The sequence below is a fragment of the Pimephales promelas genome, chromosome 15, assembly GCF_988280905.1.
Source record: "Pimephales promelas chromosome 15, fPimPro1.hap1.1, whole genome shotgun sequence".
NCBI classification, from domain to species: Eukaryota; Metazoa; Chordata; class Actinopteri; order Cypriniformes; family Leuciscidae; genus Pimephales; species Pimephales promelas.
Genome location: NC_142783.1, coordinates 35,431,472 through 35,450,917, shown reverse-complemented (window position 1 = coordinate 35,450,917; position 19,446 = coordinate 35,431,472). Strand labels below are relative to the sequence as shown.

At 39.2% G+C, this 19,446-nt stretch overlaps 1 protein-coding gene across 12 annotated transcripts in view; it reads right to left on the bottom strand.

Annotated features, from left to right (window-relative positions):
• LOC120477680 (ryanodine receptor 3) overlaps positions 1–19,446 on the bottom strand; it is a 122,080-nt gene that overhangs the window by 84,025 nt on the left and 18,609 nt on the right. For all 12 annotated transcript variants that reach the window (XM_039669365.2, XM_089120624.1, XM_089120627.1 and 9 more), the window contains exons 8-22: positions 18,157–18,256; positions 17,909–18,002; positions 13,910–13,984; positions 12,778–12,934; positions 11,456–11,620; positions 9,882–10,003; positions 8,690–8,870; positions 7,614–7,749; positions 6,896–6,991; positions 5,523–5,641; positions 5,322–5,455; positions 4,595–4,836; positions 2,775–2,967; positions 2,058–2,274; positions 1,759–1,863 (exon numbers count right to left, since the gene is read on the bottom strand). In XM_039669365.2, the coding sequence (XP_039525299.2) occupies positions 1,759–1,863; positions 2,058–2,274; positions 2,775–2,967; positions 4,595–4,836; positions 5,322–5,455; positions 5,523–5,641; positions 6,896–6,991; positions 7,614–7,749; positions 8,690–8,870; positions 9,882–10,003; positions 11,456–11,620; positions 12,778–12,934; positions 13,910–13,984; positions 17,909–18,002; positions 18,157–18,256 (2,136 nt within the window). The remainder of the gene's footprint in view (positions 1–1,758; positions 1,864–2,057; positions 2,275–2,774; positions 2,968–4,594; positions 4,837–5,321; positions 5,456–5,522; positions 5,642–6,895; positions 6,992–7,613; positions 7,750–8,689; positions 8,871–9,881; positions 10,004–11,455; positions 11,621–12,777; positions 12,935–13,909; positions 13,985–17,908; positions 18,003–18,156; positions 18,257–19,446) is intronic.

Here is a 19,446-nt window from a genome sequence, read left to right as displayed (position 1 = left end):
TCATAATTTATCATTTATTTTCCTGTTTATAATGAGAAGCTGCTTTGAAACAATCTGTATTGTATAAAGCACTATTGTATAACTTTACCTGGGGAAAAAAAGCTGTGTGTAGGCTGCCATCTTGTGGCGACGCCATTACTCAGCTGTTAGCGGTGTGTAAACAAACGTCCGCGATAACGCACCCGAATGACTCGTTGGGTTGATGATGTTAGGCAGTGGCCTCCAATCACAGATGAAGGTACAAACCATCTTACAGATTATTTATGAAAATAGCTTGGCAAGCTAGCTAGGCTAACGTTAGCTAACGAGGAAACTATTAAAAGATCTGTCCAATAAATGAATGATTTGAAATAAACGAATTCATGTTTTTCCATTTGTGTCTATTATTTATTTCATTTTCACACACAGCTCTAAAGTATAGATAATATCGACCAATTAGTGTTTTTAAACCATGGAAAGAGGTCAATATAACAGCAGGAGAATAATTATGTCACGTAACGTTAGGAAAGCCATTTAATGATCATAGTATGTTAAATGAATAGAAAAAATAGCTAGAGAGGAGATTTTTCTGATCACTATGTCACATATTTATTATATTTTTTACTTATGTCATTAAATAATTGTTATTATACGTGAATGTCCGCGTCTTGTACTCGCCCAGGAAGTCGACCCGGCGTATTCACAATGTTTTCTCTTCCAAATTGAAATTTTACTGCCGCCATTGAAACATGTTTTCCCACTCGACATTATAAAAGTTGTAACGTTGGTGACAGTCATAAATCAGGGGCTGTTTATTCCAGTGGACGCAAGTTGCAACTAAAACAATAGGCGGCGATGGCGCAACGCTACCCAGCAACAGCTCAGTAATGGCGCCGGTATTTTCGCCGGATTCGTCTATATTAAAGATGCATCGAGGCATATTTACTGTATGAACCCGTAACTGATTCAGATCAAAAGAAATAATGCAAACAGAAGTGAAAGAAACAAAATGCACCGTTGTGGGCGGGGCTAAGTCCGGCTGGCATCCGGGTGACATGCGGAGACTTTCCGATCCGAACGAGTGTTTAGATGTTCTCTCATCGGGTCGATTAACACGTTTACAAGAAGCTTTCAGTCCGACTGAACCGTCAATACCATTACTAATGGATTATGTGTGTGTGTGTGTGTGTGTGTAGCCGTTCTTGGATGGCACCGATGCTGTGATTGACAGCTCTTGATTCACCACAGCTGAAACAGCGCTGGAAGATTTAAAGCCGGACTAAATCTCCGTCTGTGTGAATAAAGCCATCGGTGCCAGAGCGTCGGGGTCAGCTAACGAGCGCTCATTAAAACACACATTAAACTCTGCACGTCCAGCGCATGCCAAACTCCCCCGGCTGCTCGTCTACACGCCGTAATGAAGACACACACACACACACACACACCTGTGCATTTGATTTCCAGTTTCTTAAAGGGCCCGAAATGTTTCTAGACAGCCATCTTGAGAAACACTGTGACGTACACGTGTCAATCAGGGAGTTAAAATGGCTGCCGGCCCCTTATTGCTGAGTAAATCAATCACATGATGACACTACATGAACACGACGGGTCACATGACACGTGAGGATGTTATAACCGAGTCACTTACCCTCTGTTTTAATTGAAGAGCAAATTATAAAAGAGAAAGCAAAACAAACGACGGGCACAGGTCACATGACACACGACTTCTGCAGTCATTTGATATCAGCGTGTGTGTGTGTGTGTGTGTCGGGATGGTACCTTCCCGTAGGACCAGCCCAGCTCGATCTTGTTGGCTCCCCAGAGCTCGTGGATGTTCTCCGCCAGCCGATCCCGAACCTTCTCCAGATGAGGAGGCATCACGATCTGAACACACACACACACACACACACACACAACAGCATTGGGTGACCGTCATAATATGCCTCATTAACATTTGGATATAAATACAAGTTTCTGTAAGTGACATGACTATCATTTTAATTGAAAAGTAAATCAAGGAATATTAAATTTAACCCAGGTTTGTCGGAGTGTGTGTGTGTGTGTGTGAGAGTGTGTACCTGAGACGTGTCCACAGGTTTGGGAATAAAGGAGGCCTGTGACATCAGGTGTGTGTTTCCCAGTAAGTCTCTGACTCCCTCCGCATCTCTCTTGTACTCCTTCACCGGCTCGACCCTCATCTTCTCCTTCGGCAGCAGAGCCTCGTGACACGGGGCGTACCCCGACGGCGGCAGGAACTTGAAGTCTCCATGGCGACCGCCTAACAGGAAGCGCACCCTACACAACGACACAAGGGCTCAACAGTGTGTGTTGGGACAACAGTGCACAGAAATGCTACATCTCTCTAAATGTCATAATCATTTATTAACAAACACGTATTCATCACTTCAGTGAGTCATCGTTTCTGCCTTTAATTATTACATTCTTTAAATTAATAAATGCTTAGCTAATTATGATTTTGTATATGTACATTTCTGAATCACATAACTTAAACTGTTACAAACAAGTTAAGAAATGAGGGTTGATAAGATTAAACATGGATAGATTTGACAAGTGTGTGAGTGAAAAATATGCACAAATATTTTATTTGGTGCAGATGCAGATATTTTTGTTTAATAATAATATTGTATTTCAAGTGAGTGTGTGTGTGAAAAATAAGCCGAAATATGCTATTTGGTGCAGATGCTGATATTTATGAGGCTTGTAATGTAAAAATCAATAAGATATTTATAACAGACACAAAAATGTGGATGAAAGTGAATAAATATGAGTCGTACTTGACGCCGGCGGAGAAGCTGACCACGGGGAAGAACAGCCCGTCGATGTTGAAGTTCTCGAACATGCCCTGCACCGGCTGCCCGTTGATCCTGAAGGAGATGCTGGGAGCGTTCAGATCCATGCAACAGCTGACCACGTCATCCGACGACAACATGTGCTGGTTCACCGACGCCACGGCCCTCGGGACACGGCCTACGTGCATGTGGAAACGGTATTAGAGTGCATCTGTCCATCATAAAAGTGCATCTGTCCATCATAAAAGTGCGTCTGTTCATCATAAAAGTGCATCTGTCCATCATAAAAGTGCATCTGTCCATCATAAAAGTGCATCTGTCCATCATAAAAGTGCATCTGTCCATCATAAAAGTGCATCTGTCCATCATAAAAGTGCATCTATCCATCATAAAAGTGCATCTATCCATCATAAAAGTGCATCTATCATCATAAAAGTGCATCTATCCATCATAAAAGTGCATCTGTCCATCATAAAAGTGCATCTGTCCATCATAAAAGTGCATCTATCCATCATAAAAGTGCATCTATCCATCATAAAAGTGCATCTATCCATCATAAAAGTGCATCTATCATCATAAAAGTGCATCTATCCATCATAAAAGTGCATCTGTCCATCATAAAAGTGCATCTGTCCATCATAAAAGTGCATCTATCATCATAAAAGTGCATCTATCCATCATAAAAGTGCATCTGTCCATCATAAAAGTGCATCTATCATCATAAAAGTGCATCTGTCCATCATAAAAGTGCATCTATCCATCATAAAAGTGCATCTGTCCATCATAAAAGTGCATCTGTCCATCATAAAAGTGCATCTGTCCATCATAAAAGTGCATCTATCATCATAAAAGTGCATCTATCCATCATAAAAGTGCATCTATCCATCATAAAAGTGCATCTATCATCATAAAAGTGCATCTGTCCATCATAAAAGTGCATCTATCATCATAAAAGTGCATCTGTCCATCATAAAAGTGCATCTATCATCATAAAAGTGCATCTGTCCATCATAAAAGTGTATCTATCCATCATAAAAGTGCATCTGTCCATCATAAAAGTGCATCTGTCCATCATAAAAGTGCATCTGTCCATCATAAAAGTGCATCTATCATCATAAAAGTGCATCTATCCATCATAAAAGTGCATCTGTCCATCATAAAAGTGCATCTATCCATCATAAAAGTGCATCTATCCATCATAAAAGTGCATCTATCATCATAAAAGTGCATCTATCCATCATAAAAGTGCATCTGTCCATCATAAAAGTGCATCTGTCCATCATAAAAGTGCATCTGTCCATCATAAAAGTGCATCTATCATCATAAAAGTGCATCTATCCATCATAAAAGTGCATCTGTCCATCATAAAAGTGCATCTATCATCATAAAAGTGCATCTGTCCATCATAAAAGTGCATCTATCCATCATAAAAGTGCATCTGTCCATCATAAAAGTGCATCTGTCCATCATAAAAGTGCATCTGTCCATCATAAAAGTGCATCTATCATCATAAAAGTGCATCTATCCATCATAAAAGTGCATCTATCCATCATAAAAGTGCATCTATCATCATAAAAGTGCATCTGTCCATCATAAAAGTGCATCTATCATCATAAAAGTGCATCTGTCCATCATAAAAGTGCATCTATCATCATAAAAGTGCATCTGTCCATCATAAAAGTGTATCTATCCATCATAAAAGTGCATCTGTCCATCATAAAAGTGCATCTATCATCATAAAAGTGCATCTGTCCATCATAAAAGTGCATCTGTCCGTGTGTGTGTGTGTGTGTGTGTGTGCGTACCCGACCACAGATGGAGCCCGTCGAAGCCGTATGAGTAGAGATCATCCCCGACGCCGTTGCCGCCCCACCCCTCGCCGCCGCCAGGATAGGGGGCGTAGCCTTTAGTGGAGGCCCAGCCCACTCGCAGGTGCGTCGGCTCGCCCGTCACGAACGCATCCACCTGGTCCATCATCAGCTCGAAGTACCAGCGCCGGTACTGGGCCGAGCCGTCGCTCACACCCACGAAGATATTGGGCCGCATGCTGCAAGACACACACACACACACACCATCTCAGAGACTCGTAATCATAATCACAGAAACATATATATCATGTATTTAATCATCATTAATAATAAATAAATTATAAATGAATAAACAATCAAACATTAAAAATTACATTTAATCAAATAAATCAATTTATCTTTACTCAAAAAAAAATCTTTATATTTAATCATCTTAACTAAAGTAGTAAATGATTTCATTTTTTTTGTACGATTAAATAAGTTTGTTTAAAAAACAATACAAATGAAAAAATAAACAAATAAAAGTATATTTAAATAATTATAAACAAATACATTGATTTTAATAAAATAAAGGAATACATACATAAATACACTTATGTAAATATATTTACATTTAAAAGTGTATTTATTTATTTAGGATTAATAAATATGTTTATTTGTTTGAAAATCAATTATAACAAAAAACGTTTAGGTTTTTTTTTTTCATATTATGAAGACCTCTGACCTCTGGACGTCATTGACCAATCGTGTCTGCAGGAGCAGGTCTCGCCTGGGCATCAGGTGATCACAGATCAGGTTCTGATTGGCTCTGACAGCGACTCCGTTACACACACACAGAGAGCAGAGCACGTCCAGGATCTGAAGTCATGTTTCACATTAATATCATAACCTCACACACCTTGCAGTGATCATGTGACAGACTGACCTTGTGGTTGCGGCCGTGTTTGTAGAGCAGAGAGATGATGGTCTTGATGTGTCCTCGCTGGATGATGTTCAGCGCTTCGGGACTCTCGATCAGGATACAGTGAAGAACCTCCAGGATCCCTGAGACACGAGACAGGCGAGGGGTTAGGGGTCGCGTTAGTGTGTGTCTGCGTGTGTGTGTGTGAGTGTGTGTGAGTCAGTGAGTGAGTGAGTGAGTGAGTGAGTCAGTGAGTGAGTGAGTAAAACAGTGAGTGAGTCAGTCAGTGAGTGAGTGAGTGAGTGAGTGAGTGAGTCAGTGAGTGAGTCAGTGAGTGAGTGAGTGAGCGAGCGAGCGAGTGAGTGAGTGAGCGAGTGAGTGAGTCAGTGAGTGAGTGAGTGAGCGAGTGAGTGAGTCAGTGAGTGAGTGAGTCAGTGAGTGAGTGAGTGAGTCAGTGAGTCAGTGAGTGAGTGAGTGAGTCAGTGAGTGAGTCAGTGAGTGAGTGAGTCAGTGAGTGAGTGAGTGAGTGAGTAAGTCAGTTAGTGAGTGAGTCAGTGAGTGAGTGAGTGAGTGAGTGAGTCAGTGAGTGAGTGAGTCAGTGAGTCAGTGAGTGAGTCAGTGAGTGAGTGAGTGAGTGAGTGAGTGAGTCAGTGAGTGAGTGAGTGAGTGAGTCAGTGAGTGAGTCAGTGAGTGAGTGAGTGAGTGAGTCAGTGAGTGAGTGAGTGAGTCAGTGAGTCAGTGAGTGAGTCAGTGAGTGAGTGAGTCAGTGAGTGAGTGAGTGAGTGAGTGAGTGAGTGAGTCAGTGAGTGAGTCAGTGAGTGAGTGAGTGAGTGAGTCAGTGAGTGAGTGAGTGTGTCAGTGAGTGAGTCAGTGAGTGAGTGAGTCAGTGAGTGAGTGAGTGAGTGAGTCAGTGAGTGAGTGAGTGAGTCAGTGAGTGAGTCAGTGAGTGAGTGAGTGAGTCAGTGAGTGAGTGAGTCAGTGAGTGAGTCAGTGAGTGAGTCAGTGAGTCAGTGAGTGAGTGAGTGAGTGAGTCAGTGAGTGAGTGAGTGAGTCAGTGAGTGTGTGAGTGAGTCAGTGAGTCAGTGAGTGAGTGAGTGAGTGAGTCAGTGAGTGTGTGAGTGAGTGAGTCAGTGAGTGTGTGAGTGAGTCAGTGAGTGAGTGTGAGTGAGTGAGTGAGTCAGTGAGTGAGTGAGTGAGTGAGTCAGTGAGTGTGTGAGTGAGTCAGTGAGCAAGTGAGTGAGTGAGTGAGTGAGTGAGTGAGTGAGTGAATCAGTGAGTCAGTGAGTCAGTGAGTGAGTGAGTGTGTCAGTGAGTGAGTGAGTCAGTGAGTGAGTGAGTCAGTGAGTGAGTGAGTCAGTGAGTGAGTGAGTGTGTCAGTGAGTGAGTGTGTGTTCCACCTGAAGATGACTCCAGGCGCTCCAGTTTACTGACGAGCCAGTCCAGGTTGTGTGAGAACTGAGTGCAGTTGTTCCGGTTTCCTCGGATGAGAGCGGCTGAGAGACACAGAGACGTGACGGTGATGAGATGATCTAATTAATAATCACACATCCATTAAACATCAAACCTTCAGGAAACAACCGGCATTATCAGGCCAAACACGACTTCTTCCTCTCTAAAGGTCACCTCCTTCAAGGAGACACACACACACACACACACACACACACACACACTGCTGTCACACTCATGCATACTAATCACTGATTGGGTCACATGACAGACGGGAGACCGAGGACCAAAACTCAGCTAAGACTGACCTCGAGCAACACTGAGTGTGTGTGTGTGTGTGTGTGTGTCTGAGGGGGTGTGTCAGTGTGAGTGTGTGTGTGTGTGTCTGAGGGGGTGTGTCAGTGTGTGTGTGTGTGTGTATGTGAGGGGGTGTGTCAGTGAAGGCATATTTTTGTTAAATATATTTGATATGGTGTCAGAACTATAGGGATAGAGATTAAAACATTCATATTTCTGTTAAATAAATACACTTATGAATATATTTAAATAATAAAAGCCCTCAGAGTCTTAGCCGGAAGCTAGTACAGCAGGTGTGTGTGTGTGTGTGATGGGTAGGTTTAGGGGGTTGGGTTAGTGTGTGTGTGTGTGTGTGTGTGTGTGTGTTCTTACCCAGAAGCTCGTACAGCAGGTTGAGAATGTCTTTCCACGCGACTCCGGCCGCTTCTCCCGCACACTCGCCGAAATGAGCCGCGCTGTTATAAACGCTCAAGCGGTCGATCGCGTTCGAGACCAGAGACAGCATCCCCTGACACACACACACAATATACATGTCCTCATTTACCCAGAGTGCACTGCTGCGTGAGCTCAGCTGACAGAATCAATGCTGAAGATGATTTATGACGCTGTGAAAACTGATGAATCGACTGAAGTGAAACACAGAGTGCTTTATCTCGCAGCGCTTTACAGCCGATTCATTAAATAACTCGTCTGGCTAATAAAGGCCGAGGCGTAATGAGCCCACAGAGACACACACACTCCACACACACACTTCATGAAACCTGCCTTTAACTCAGATATGTTTGCTGGAAAACAAGATAAAAATAATGGCAAAAAAACCTGACATAAAATATGAGGTTTTATATATACTGTATATATACACACACACAGTGCTGGTCAGAATTATTTGACCCCCGTGGTAAATCTGATCAAAGATGGCTGTAAAAAAATGAATCTGCATTGTTTATCCTTTTGATATTTTATTTAAAAAAAAAAAAAGCAAAAATCAAACCTTTTATTGGAGTAAAAGAATTGAAAGTGGCAGGAAAATCGCATTATGAAATAAATGTTTTTCTCCAAAACACATTGGAAACAATTATTTGCCTCCTTTTATTAAATATTCTTTGTCTAAACAAATCCTTCCGTCGCACGTCAATTTGAGTGAAATATAAAATATTTTAGGTGTTATTATTATTATTATTATTATTATCTCCCGATGTGAGATATTTAGAGCTGAATTAAAAGAGTTATGCATGAAATTGTTTATGAATTTAAGTTCATGAAGTTATTTTGAATTTAAGTTGAATGAATGTGAGGAGCGTGCTTAAATTACAACAATAATTGATCAAATCTAGTCATTTAAAGGTAAATAAAATTTTAAAAAATCATTAAAATGAAAGATCAAAATGAAATAAAATAAGCTTTCTGGACCAAATTCCCGGGCTTCGAGGGGAAGATGTGCGGCTCACCTCCTGCTTGAAGAGGTTCTGCCGGTTCTTCAGCGAGCGCAGCTTGATCTGCTTCTTCTCGTGCTCGAGCTCGGCGTCCGGCAGTCTGAAGTACACGATCAGGTCGTGGAGCGTCTGCAGAACCTCCTCGATGGGCAGAACCACACACACACGGTTCTTAGCGCTCAGCCCGTCCAGCTCCCTGTCCAGACACCAGCAGAGACAGCCAGATTAGTCACATGTGTACACGCGCTCTCTATAATCGGCTGCAGTTCCACTGTCGGCCACTGGGGGGAGTGTGCGCTGAACAGGTTTACAGGTGGCCAGAGAGATAATTAATATGCAGAATAAAGCTCTTGTTCTGTATGAGTGTTCCTGAATTCCTGAAACGCCTACATTGTATCTTGAGTTTCTCCCGGGAACGAACACGTCTCAATATTCCTCCTTATAATAATTCATGCACGGGATAAAAGGGCGGGGCCTGGTTGAGTTAGTTAGTGGTGTGTAAAACTGGCGGTTATGGAAAGGGGCGGGACATTTCCCAAACACACTCAAAGCGCTCAACCAATCACAACACACTACTCCAGCCGACCAATCAGAGCACAGTGTGCTTTTCAGGAGGAGGGGCTTCATAGAGACAGGAAGTCAACAGAGCGTTGCTGACAGACTGGGTCTTGCTTGGTCACTGGTTGAGCTAAACTGGTATTCTCTAATTGTGTAGTTCAATTGAACAGCTGACAGATATTCAACATAATTCATGTGTGAGAGTCCAACAGAAGGACAAAACCAGTCACATATCAAACACTGAGTTCTGCTCACATTTATCACCGTTTACTCAACTATAGCCCATACACTGATGATGGGAGGAGTGCTGAGTGTGTGTGAATAATGTTCATTTGACTGTACATCTCTTTAAAACATCCAAGAAGCCTGTGGGAAAATCCTCTCAGAGCCCCAAGAGGAACAATCGCAGAACCGTGAGGCTGACGAGGCCTGAAAGCTGACATACAGCGTCGCTTATGTAATATTATAAAACATATTTCTCGGGTGAAAGTGCCATCGGTGCTCGGCTCAGTTCACTCACGCTGAACATGCAAGACGCACGTGACGGCTAAAAATAGTGTGTTTGTGAGCTGTGTAAACGCACTTATTCCACACACACACGTGCACGTGTGAGGTTGAACCGAGGTCAAAGGTCGTGTGTGTGTGATACCTGATGAAGCAGCTGAAGAGGCGAGTGGTGTTGCGGATGATTCGAGCCGCTCTCGACTCCTCGTGTTGACAGCGCTGAAGCGTCAGACCATCATCCATGTGTCCTTCTGAATGCAGACAGGCCTGAAACACACAGATCTGCTGAACACACACACTCACACACACTTCATCAAACAATATTCAACGGATGTCTACGCCAATATGAGTTATTAAACTGCATAATAACACCAGAATTAGAAAGAGTTAGTCAACGAAAGCCAAGTACACATGATGATGATTCACAGTAGGAGGATGTGGGCGTTAAAAAAAAAAAAGTATTGTATTTCAGCTAAAACTATACAGTCATTAAAGAAAATCATTACATGAAATAAAATATTCCAATGCAACGGAATTTTCATCATTTAACTTAAAATCTGGAATTAAAATAAATAAAAACTAAAAAATTTTTTAAAAAACAAGTAAATCCAAAAAATACATTTCCATTAAAATAAAATAAAAACATGAACGAAACAAAAACGTTACCTGAAAAAAAAACAATATAAAAAAAATCAGCTAGTCATTAACTAAACTAACGCAACTAAAATAAATGTTAAAAAGACAATAAAATATAATGTATATTTTATTTCAGCTATTTGGCAAAGCAATTTCTCACTTCTATTCAGTTTAACTTGATGTACTGAAGTAACTAAAATTAAAATAGAAATTAACAAAAAATAGACAATTATACAAAAAATTAAATGCCTTAAAATAAAATGTTAACTAAAACGATATAAAACTTAATAAAATAAAATATAAAAAAAACACAAACTTAATTTTCAAAAATAACTAAATACAAATAAGGTCATAAAAACTACATAGTCATATTTATTATTTTATATTTAACTAATAAAATGTCAAACATAACAAAATGAATAAAACTTTAAGATAAAGAAGAACAGAAAATATCAGACAAAATGTAAAATATTCATAGAAACATTTTAGAATAATAGTATTTTAATGATGCTAAATCACAGGCTTCCTTTGCACTTTGGAGGCTGTTTCAAAGAAATGTAACATGTATATTCATTTCTTGTTTATTGAACTGTTGTATAAAAATCAATATTTACTTCACACATTTGCAAACATGCTGATATTCGGGAAAACAAGTGTGATACTGATACTCTCACTCGTGTGATATTGCCTAGAAATATTAAAAACAAGAACCCAAAAAAAGAAGACATTTTTTGCACCATATCTTTAATTTTGTGGGTATTTTCATTCATTTTGGGAGCATTTTTACTAATTGTGGGGGCTTTTTACTCATTTTTGGGGCATTTTTATTCATTTACTAATTTTGGAGGCGTTTATACAAATTTTGGTGGCATTTTTACAAATTTGTGGGGTATTATTATTCATTTGAGGGGGATTTTTACAAATTTTTGGGGCATTTATAATAATTTTGGTGGCATTTTTGCTCGAGCCCCAGTTAACTTCCGCCCCTGGTGTGTGTGGCGTAACGGAGCGGCTCTTTCTTGAGTTTGTGTTTCAGGTCATTAGACCACATGAACTCGGATATGATGCAGATGTGAAGCTCACCCGTCGCTTGAGCGGCCCCAGTCGGGCAGACTTGACGTCGGGCGCCTGATAGGACAGCCAGAGTCCCGTCGCCGCGTGCATCACGAAACACTGAGAGTCTCCGTACTTGATCTCCGCCACTCCCATGCCCTCGATGTCCCGCTTCGGACTGCACTCCAACTTATCCTGAGCAAACACCAAACACACATGTGATGGAGCAGACGCCGAGATCCATTCATCTCACGTCAAGGCACTTTTATTTCTAGAGCACATTTAAAACAGACTATATAATACATAAACACAGACAATTACATGTGATTATTCATGCGACACCAGAAAACTAAAACAATGTAAAAAATATTATTCATTTGATTTTACTTCTTTTCATTTAGTTTAAGCTGATGTAATAACTAAAAGTGAAAAAAGTCATAAAAAAATACATAGATATATTAAAGCAAGACAAACTAATAAAATATTAGTTAGCAATAGTTACTAATATTAGTTAGCAAGACAAACTAATAAAATGTCAAACGAAACAAAATGAACAAACCTTTACGATAAAAAAGATGCATGATAATAAAAATATGACAATAGAAACGTAAAACATTAATAAAAACTATAATAGCATTTCAATTATATTAAAATAACAGGTTTTGCGATTTAGAGGAAATGTAAAATGATGGGGATTAAAAAGAAATTGATAAAAAAAAAACATATAGACATACATAAAAATAAAAAGCTTAAAATAAAATGTTCAAACAATTTATAAAATAAAATATAAAAAAATAAAAATTATACTTTATTTTACTACATTTCATTTAATGCAATTTGGAGGCTGATGAAAGTCATCAGAAAATATCTCCTCTATAAACAGCTCTTGCTTTTTCTGACAAGCATTAAATATTAATAGTTAACAAGCATGAGCCGTTTAATCATGTGATTATGTGAGTTTGACCTGAAAACATAATGGTGTGAGATCTAACACAGATGAATCCTGAACACTGCGGAGAACAGTAATGCATGACAGAAGACACGGGTCGTCTTATTTAATAAAGATCCTCTCTGTGAGATATTGACCCTTCGAGAGCTGGAACCAATCAGAGCATCGTTACTGACAGATTTAACACTAATAACTCAATACATTTACTCTGATATTAAAGGCCTCTGTGGAAGAGTCTCTTCAGCTCACTAAAGCTGCGATTATTGATCATAAAACAGTGAAATATGATTATAATGTAAATCATCTGTTCTCTATGTGAATATAGAATATTGTTTGAATGAATGCACAATATTTCAGATTGCTAATGCACTGAATGTGTGTGTGTGTGTGTGTGTGGGGTCACCTTGGAGGCTCTGAAGCAGAAGGCTGTGGCCGTGGTGTCGGCTCGCTCTCGGTCCTGCAACACAACGCCCCGGTCCTCGGTCAGCGCCAGATAGTGCCCGGTGGTCAGGTGACGCAGGCGGAACGGCTGACCCCAGCGGATGTGACTGCCGCACCAACTGAACACACACGGAGGTCAAGGGTTAATGAGGTCATGTGCAGGTCAGCGTTAAGGACTCTAAAAAATAATTTCAAGATTTGTTATCACAACATATTTTCTTTTGTCAAATCAACTTTATAATAATTTATTTAGTTGAGATAACTTATTATTTTGAGTTTCTGATGGTTAAATTAATCTCCTTCATTGTATTAACTCACTTTTCCAGTTCAATCAACTTAAAATTTTAAGGCAACCCAGGTTACTTACTTTTTTAAGTTAAACCAACAATATTTTTTACAGTGTAGTAATCACAACATTTTTTCTTCTGTCAAATCAACTTAAATAATTTATTTAGTTCAGATAACATATAATTTTGAGTTTCTGATGGTTAAATTAATCTCCTTCATTGAATTAACTCACTTTTTCCAGTTCAATCAACTTACAATTTTAAGGCAACCAGGTTACTTACTTTTTTAAGTTAAACCAACAATATTTTTTACAGTGTAGTAATCACAACATTTTTTCTTCTGTCAAATCAACTTAAATAATTTATTTAGTTCAGATAACATATAATTTTGAGTTTCTGATGGTTAAATTAATCTCCTTCATTGTATTAACTCACTTTTTCCAGTTCAATCAACTTAACATTTTAAAGCAACCCAGGTTACTTACATTTTTAAGTTAAACCAACAATATTTTTTTACAGTGTAACGATCTAAGCGCATGACGCCAGTGCACTAATTAGCCTTTCAAACATAAACTAAACACAACAGTGGTTTATTTAAAATGGCCAAATATAACGAGGTTTGCAGTGAGTCGCGTACCATTCAATTACATAATGATAATTTAGATTCACTGCCATATTTAGATGTATGTGTCACTCCTGAAACTATAATGAATTACAATAATTATCACAGAACATCCTGAAGGACTTTTGAGTGAGACGATGTCATGACACACACACACACACACACACACACACACACACACACACCTGATCCGCAACGGCTCCAGCCTCCAGAGAGATCGGGCTTTAGCTCCGGCTTTACCAGTCTCGTAGTTCACCAATCTGAAAAACACCAGTCAAACAAGCTTACATCAAATCTGGTCATTCAAAGGTATATACAATAACAAAACGGCAAAAATATAATCAGCATGAAATAAAATAAGCTTTCTTGACAAAAAAAAAAAAAGAAAAAAAGTTTAATTTTAGGGCTTCGGGCCATTTTGACCCACGAGGGATTTGGAACGAAACGAAGGTTACACTAATGTGGTTTAGAAGATGATGTTGTTAACGGTAAGGTCACGTTAGCTAGAGCCAAACAAGCACTCTCGTCTCTCGATAACGGAAATCGGACAGATCTGTGACCCGTCTGAAGGACGTCCTGCAGAAAACCCTTTAAAGGAAGGAGTTCCTCTGATTAGATGTGAAGGCCATATCTCCCCGCGCCGAACGCTATAAATAGGCCACGAGGAGCTCCGAGGGACCCATCGCAGCGCCAGGGTCACGTCCGCCTCCACCCAGTTCAACACTCGCAGATGAACTACTCTGACGCCCGATGTGAGATATTTAGAGCTGAACTGAAAGGGTTTTGCAGGAAATTGTGAGTTATTTAGAATGTACAGGTTTTCTCCGTCACTTTGATGCATTCCTCAGATCACAAAACACATCCTCAAAACTACTTGTTCAACCTCCACATAATCTAGACTGAATAAAATAACCAAATAAAATCATTAGAATTAGAATAATTCAACTTCAGTGATCCATAAGTTAAGAGCTGAATGTTCTTTTTTTGTTATCTATTCCAATCATTCCTGATTTAAGATGATGATGATGGTGACGATGATGGTGATGAAGATGATGGTGTTGATGATGATGGTGATGAAGATGATGATGAAGATGATGTTGATGAAGATGATAATGGTGATGAAGATGATGGTGTTGATGATGATGATGGTGATGAAGATGATGGTGTTGATGATGATGATGGTGGTGATGAAGATGATGATGAAGATGATGATGATGAAGATGGTGATGATGATAACGGTGATGAAGATGATGATGATGAAGATGGTGAAGATGATAACGGTGATGAAGATGATGATGATGAAGATGGTGAAGATGATAACGGTGATGAAGATGATGATGATGAAGATGGTGAAGATGATAACGGTGATGGTGATGATGAGGATGATGATGTTGATGATGGGGATGATGATAATGGCAAAGAAGATGATGATGAAGATGTTGATGATGATGATGAAGATGTTGATGAAGATGATGAAGATGATGATGAAGATGTTGATGATGATGATGAAGATGTTGATGAAGATGATGGTGTTGATGATGATGGTGATGGTGATGATGAGGATGATGATGTTGATGATGGTGACGATGATGATGATGATGGTGATGAAGATGGTGATGATGATGAAGATGATGATGGTGATGATGATGATGATGATGAAGATAATGGTGTTGATGATAATGGCGATGATGATGATGGTGATGAAGATGGTGATGATGATGATGAAGATGGTGATGATGATAATGGCGATGATGATGATGGTGATGAAGATGTTGGTGATGAAGATGATGATGATGATGAGGATGATGATGTTGATGATGGTGATGATGATGATGATAATGGTGATGAAGATGTTGATGAAGATGATGGTGTTGATGATGATGATGGTGATGAAGATGATGATGATGATGGTGATGAAGATGATGAAGATGATGATGGTGATGATAATGATAGTGTTGATGATGATGGTGATGAAGATGATGAGGATGATGATGTTGATGATGGTGATGATGATGATGATGTTGATGATAATGGTGATGAAGATGTTGATGATGATGATGGTGATGAAGATGATGAAGATGATGATGGTGATGATAATGATAGTGTTGATGATGATGGTGATAAAGATGATGAGGATGATGATGTTGATGATGGTGATGATGATGGTGACGATGATGATGATGTTGATGATGATGATGAAGATGGTGATGATGTTGATGATGATGGTGATGGTGATGATGAGGATGATGATGTTGATGATGGTGACGATGATGATGATGTTAATGAAGATGGTGATGATGATGATGAAGATGGTGATGATGATGAAGATGATGGTGTTGATGATGATGATGATGTTGGTGATGGTGATGATGATGATGAAGATGGTGATGATGATGATGATGGTGATGAAGATGTTGATGAAGATGATGGTGATGAAGATGATGATGTTGATGATGGTGATGATGATGATGATGTTGATGATAATGGTGATGAAGATGTTGATGAAGATGATGGTGTTGATGATGATGATGGGGATGAAGATGATGATGATGATGATGATGGTGATGAAGATGATGAAGATGATGATGGTGATGATAATGATAGTGTTGATGATGATGGTGATGAAGATGATGAGGATGATGATGTTGATGATGATGTTGATGATAATGGTGATGAAGATGTTGATGAAGATGATGGTGTTGATGATGATGATGATGTTGGTGATGATGATGATGATGATGATGAAGATGGTGATGATGATAATGGCGATGATGATGATGATGGTGATGAAGATGTTGATGAAGATGATGGTGATGAAGATGATGATGTTGATGATGGTGATGATGATGATGATGTTGATGATAATGGTGATGAAGATGTTGATGAAGATGATGGTGTTGATGATGATGGGGATGAAGATGATGATGATGATGGAGATGAAGATGAAGATGATGAAGATGATGATGGTGATGATGGTGATGATGTTGATGATAATGGTGATGAAGATGTTGATGAAGATGATGGTGTTGATGATGATGATGGTGATGAAGATGATGATGATGATGATGATGATGATGATGATGATGATGGAGATGAAGATGATGATGAAGATGATGGAGATGAAGATGATGATGAAGATGATGGTGTTGATGATGATGATGATGTTGATGATAATGGTGATGAAGATGTTGATGAAGATGATGGTGTTGATGATGATGATGATGTTGGTGATGATGATGATGATGATGAAGATGGTGATGATGATAATGGCGATGATGATGATGATGATGGTGATGAAGATGTTGATGAAGATGATGGTGATGAAGATGATGATGTTGATGATGGTGATGATGATGATGATGTTGATGATAATGGTGATGAAGATGTTGCTGAAGATGATGGTGTTGATGATGATGGGGATGAAGATGATGATGATGATGGAGATGAAGATGATGAAGATGATGATGGTGATGATGGTGATGATGTTGATGATAATGGTGATGAAGATGTTGATGAAGATGATGGTGTTGATGATGGTGATGATGTTGATGATGATGATGATGATGATGATGATGATGATGATGGAGATGAAGATGATGAAGATGATGATGGTGATGAAGATGTTGATGATAATGATAGTGTTGATGATGATGGTGATGAAGATGATGAGGATGATGATGTTGATGATGGTGATGATGATGATGGTGATGATGATAATGGCGATGAAGATGATGATGAAGATGTTGATGAAGATGATGATGAAGATGTTGATGAAGATGATGCTGTTGATGATGATGGTGATGGTGATGATGAGGATGATGATGTTGATGATGGTGACGATGATGATGATGTTGATGATGATAATGGTGATGAAGATGTTGATGAAGATGATGGTGTTGATGATGATGATGAAGATGATGATGAAGATGATGATGTTGATGATGGTGATGATGATGATGATGGTGATGAAGATGAAGATGATGAAGATGATGATGGTGATGATGATAAAGGTGATGAAGATGATGGTGATGATGATGAAGATGATGATGATGGTGTTGATGATGAAGGTGATGAAGATGATGATGATGATGATGGTGATGATGATAAAGGTGATGAAGATGATGATGATGATGGTGATGTATAATGTTGGTTCTGTTGAAGATTGACATGTATCTGGTTTCTACCTCTGCTCTTCCTCAGTCTGATCTGACCCCGGGATGGTCAGGACCTCATCGTGCCCATGAAAGAGACGCATCACATGACCACCAAGAAGATATCCTATAGGACGAAAGAAGAATCAGTCGGGGCAAAGGATTTATAAAACCAAAATCCCGAATATCAATGATGTTTTAATGCAAAACCATTATTTGTTGAAGCTACAGTGACTCTCCTTAATCAAACGTGTGTTTAAACGCTGGTGTTTGTGACGAACCTTCCTCCACGTTGCTCCCGGAGCAGGTGGGATGCACGTTCCACAGCGTTTGCATGAACGACGCGTCCACGTGGATGTTCCCATTGGATATGGACAGATGCTGCCGGGGAGACGGGCGCATAATCGTTACCATGGCAACACGTCATCTCGTGTCATGTGGGTTCTATGATGCGTTTGCCCCAGAGGTCGTAACTGAGAAGCTTTGCATTATGGGTTATGCTTGCATTCATTCAGATTAAGCTGTCCACTAACAAACACACTGACTAATGCTGATCATGTCTGACTCATCTGGACCAGAGGTCACAGTCACTGCAAATAATTTATAATGGAAGTGTCAATCATGTACAGTATTTGCTATATGAAGCTGCTGATGCAAAAAGTGAAATTAAATTAAAAAGTGAATTATTACTAGTAAGACTCCTCGTTTGAACTATAAAACATAGTAAGATGATGATTTTTGCTGTAATACTTACAGCACTGGGAAGCTTAACGCCCGTTTCACACATACTCCGTTTGCAGTGCGTATGCGGTCCGTATTTTTTTCCGTACCCATGTTAACAGGTTAGAGCTTTTACACTGCACGCGGATGCAGTCCGTCGATCCGTTCCAGTTGCGGTGCGTATACAGCAGTGCAGAGATCGTTTCCGTACCGAGTCTATTTCTGCTGTGCTGCAAACGCAGAAATAAAGTGACAGCGCACGGTTCGTGGTCAAAATGAACTCAGATTGACCTCGAAATGTAGTAGTTTCACCATAAATGCATTTAATTCAATAAAATGTAATAACCTCTCCATAAAGGTATTTAATTGTTTCATATTTTTACTTTAAGACATCTTAATATATAAGTAATGCATGGAATTGCATCGTGTTTAAACGAGCATGCGTCCATTCAAGTTTGTTAAAGAGAATTGCAAAGCCATGGCAAAACTTTTATTTTAATAAAAGTTGCTGCATATGGTGAACATATTTTGATTACCAAAAACCAGGACACATGGCCCAGAAAACAAATGATACTCGAAGTTTACTCAAAGATGCCTTATTAATTTCAGTACAATTAAAATAGGCTATGTCCCCTCTGTGGAGAAAATTGTTGTATTAAGACACAAATTCAGATAGGCTTCTCAGAGGATACTCAACATGTTTTATTATGACAGGTTGGTTTAAAAAATAATGAATGAAATAATGATTAAAAAATAATGTCTCTTCTGTATTAGAAAAATAAATATATAATATTAATTAACTAAAAGAAATACCTTCAAATTGAACAAAAATACCTCTCACAAACGTACAA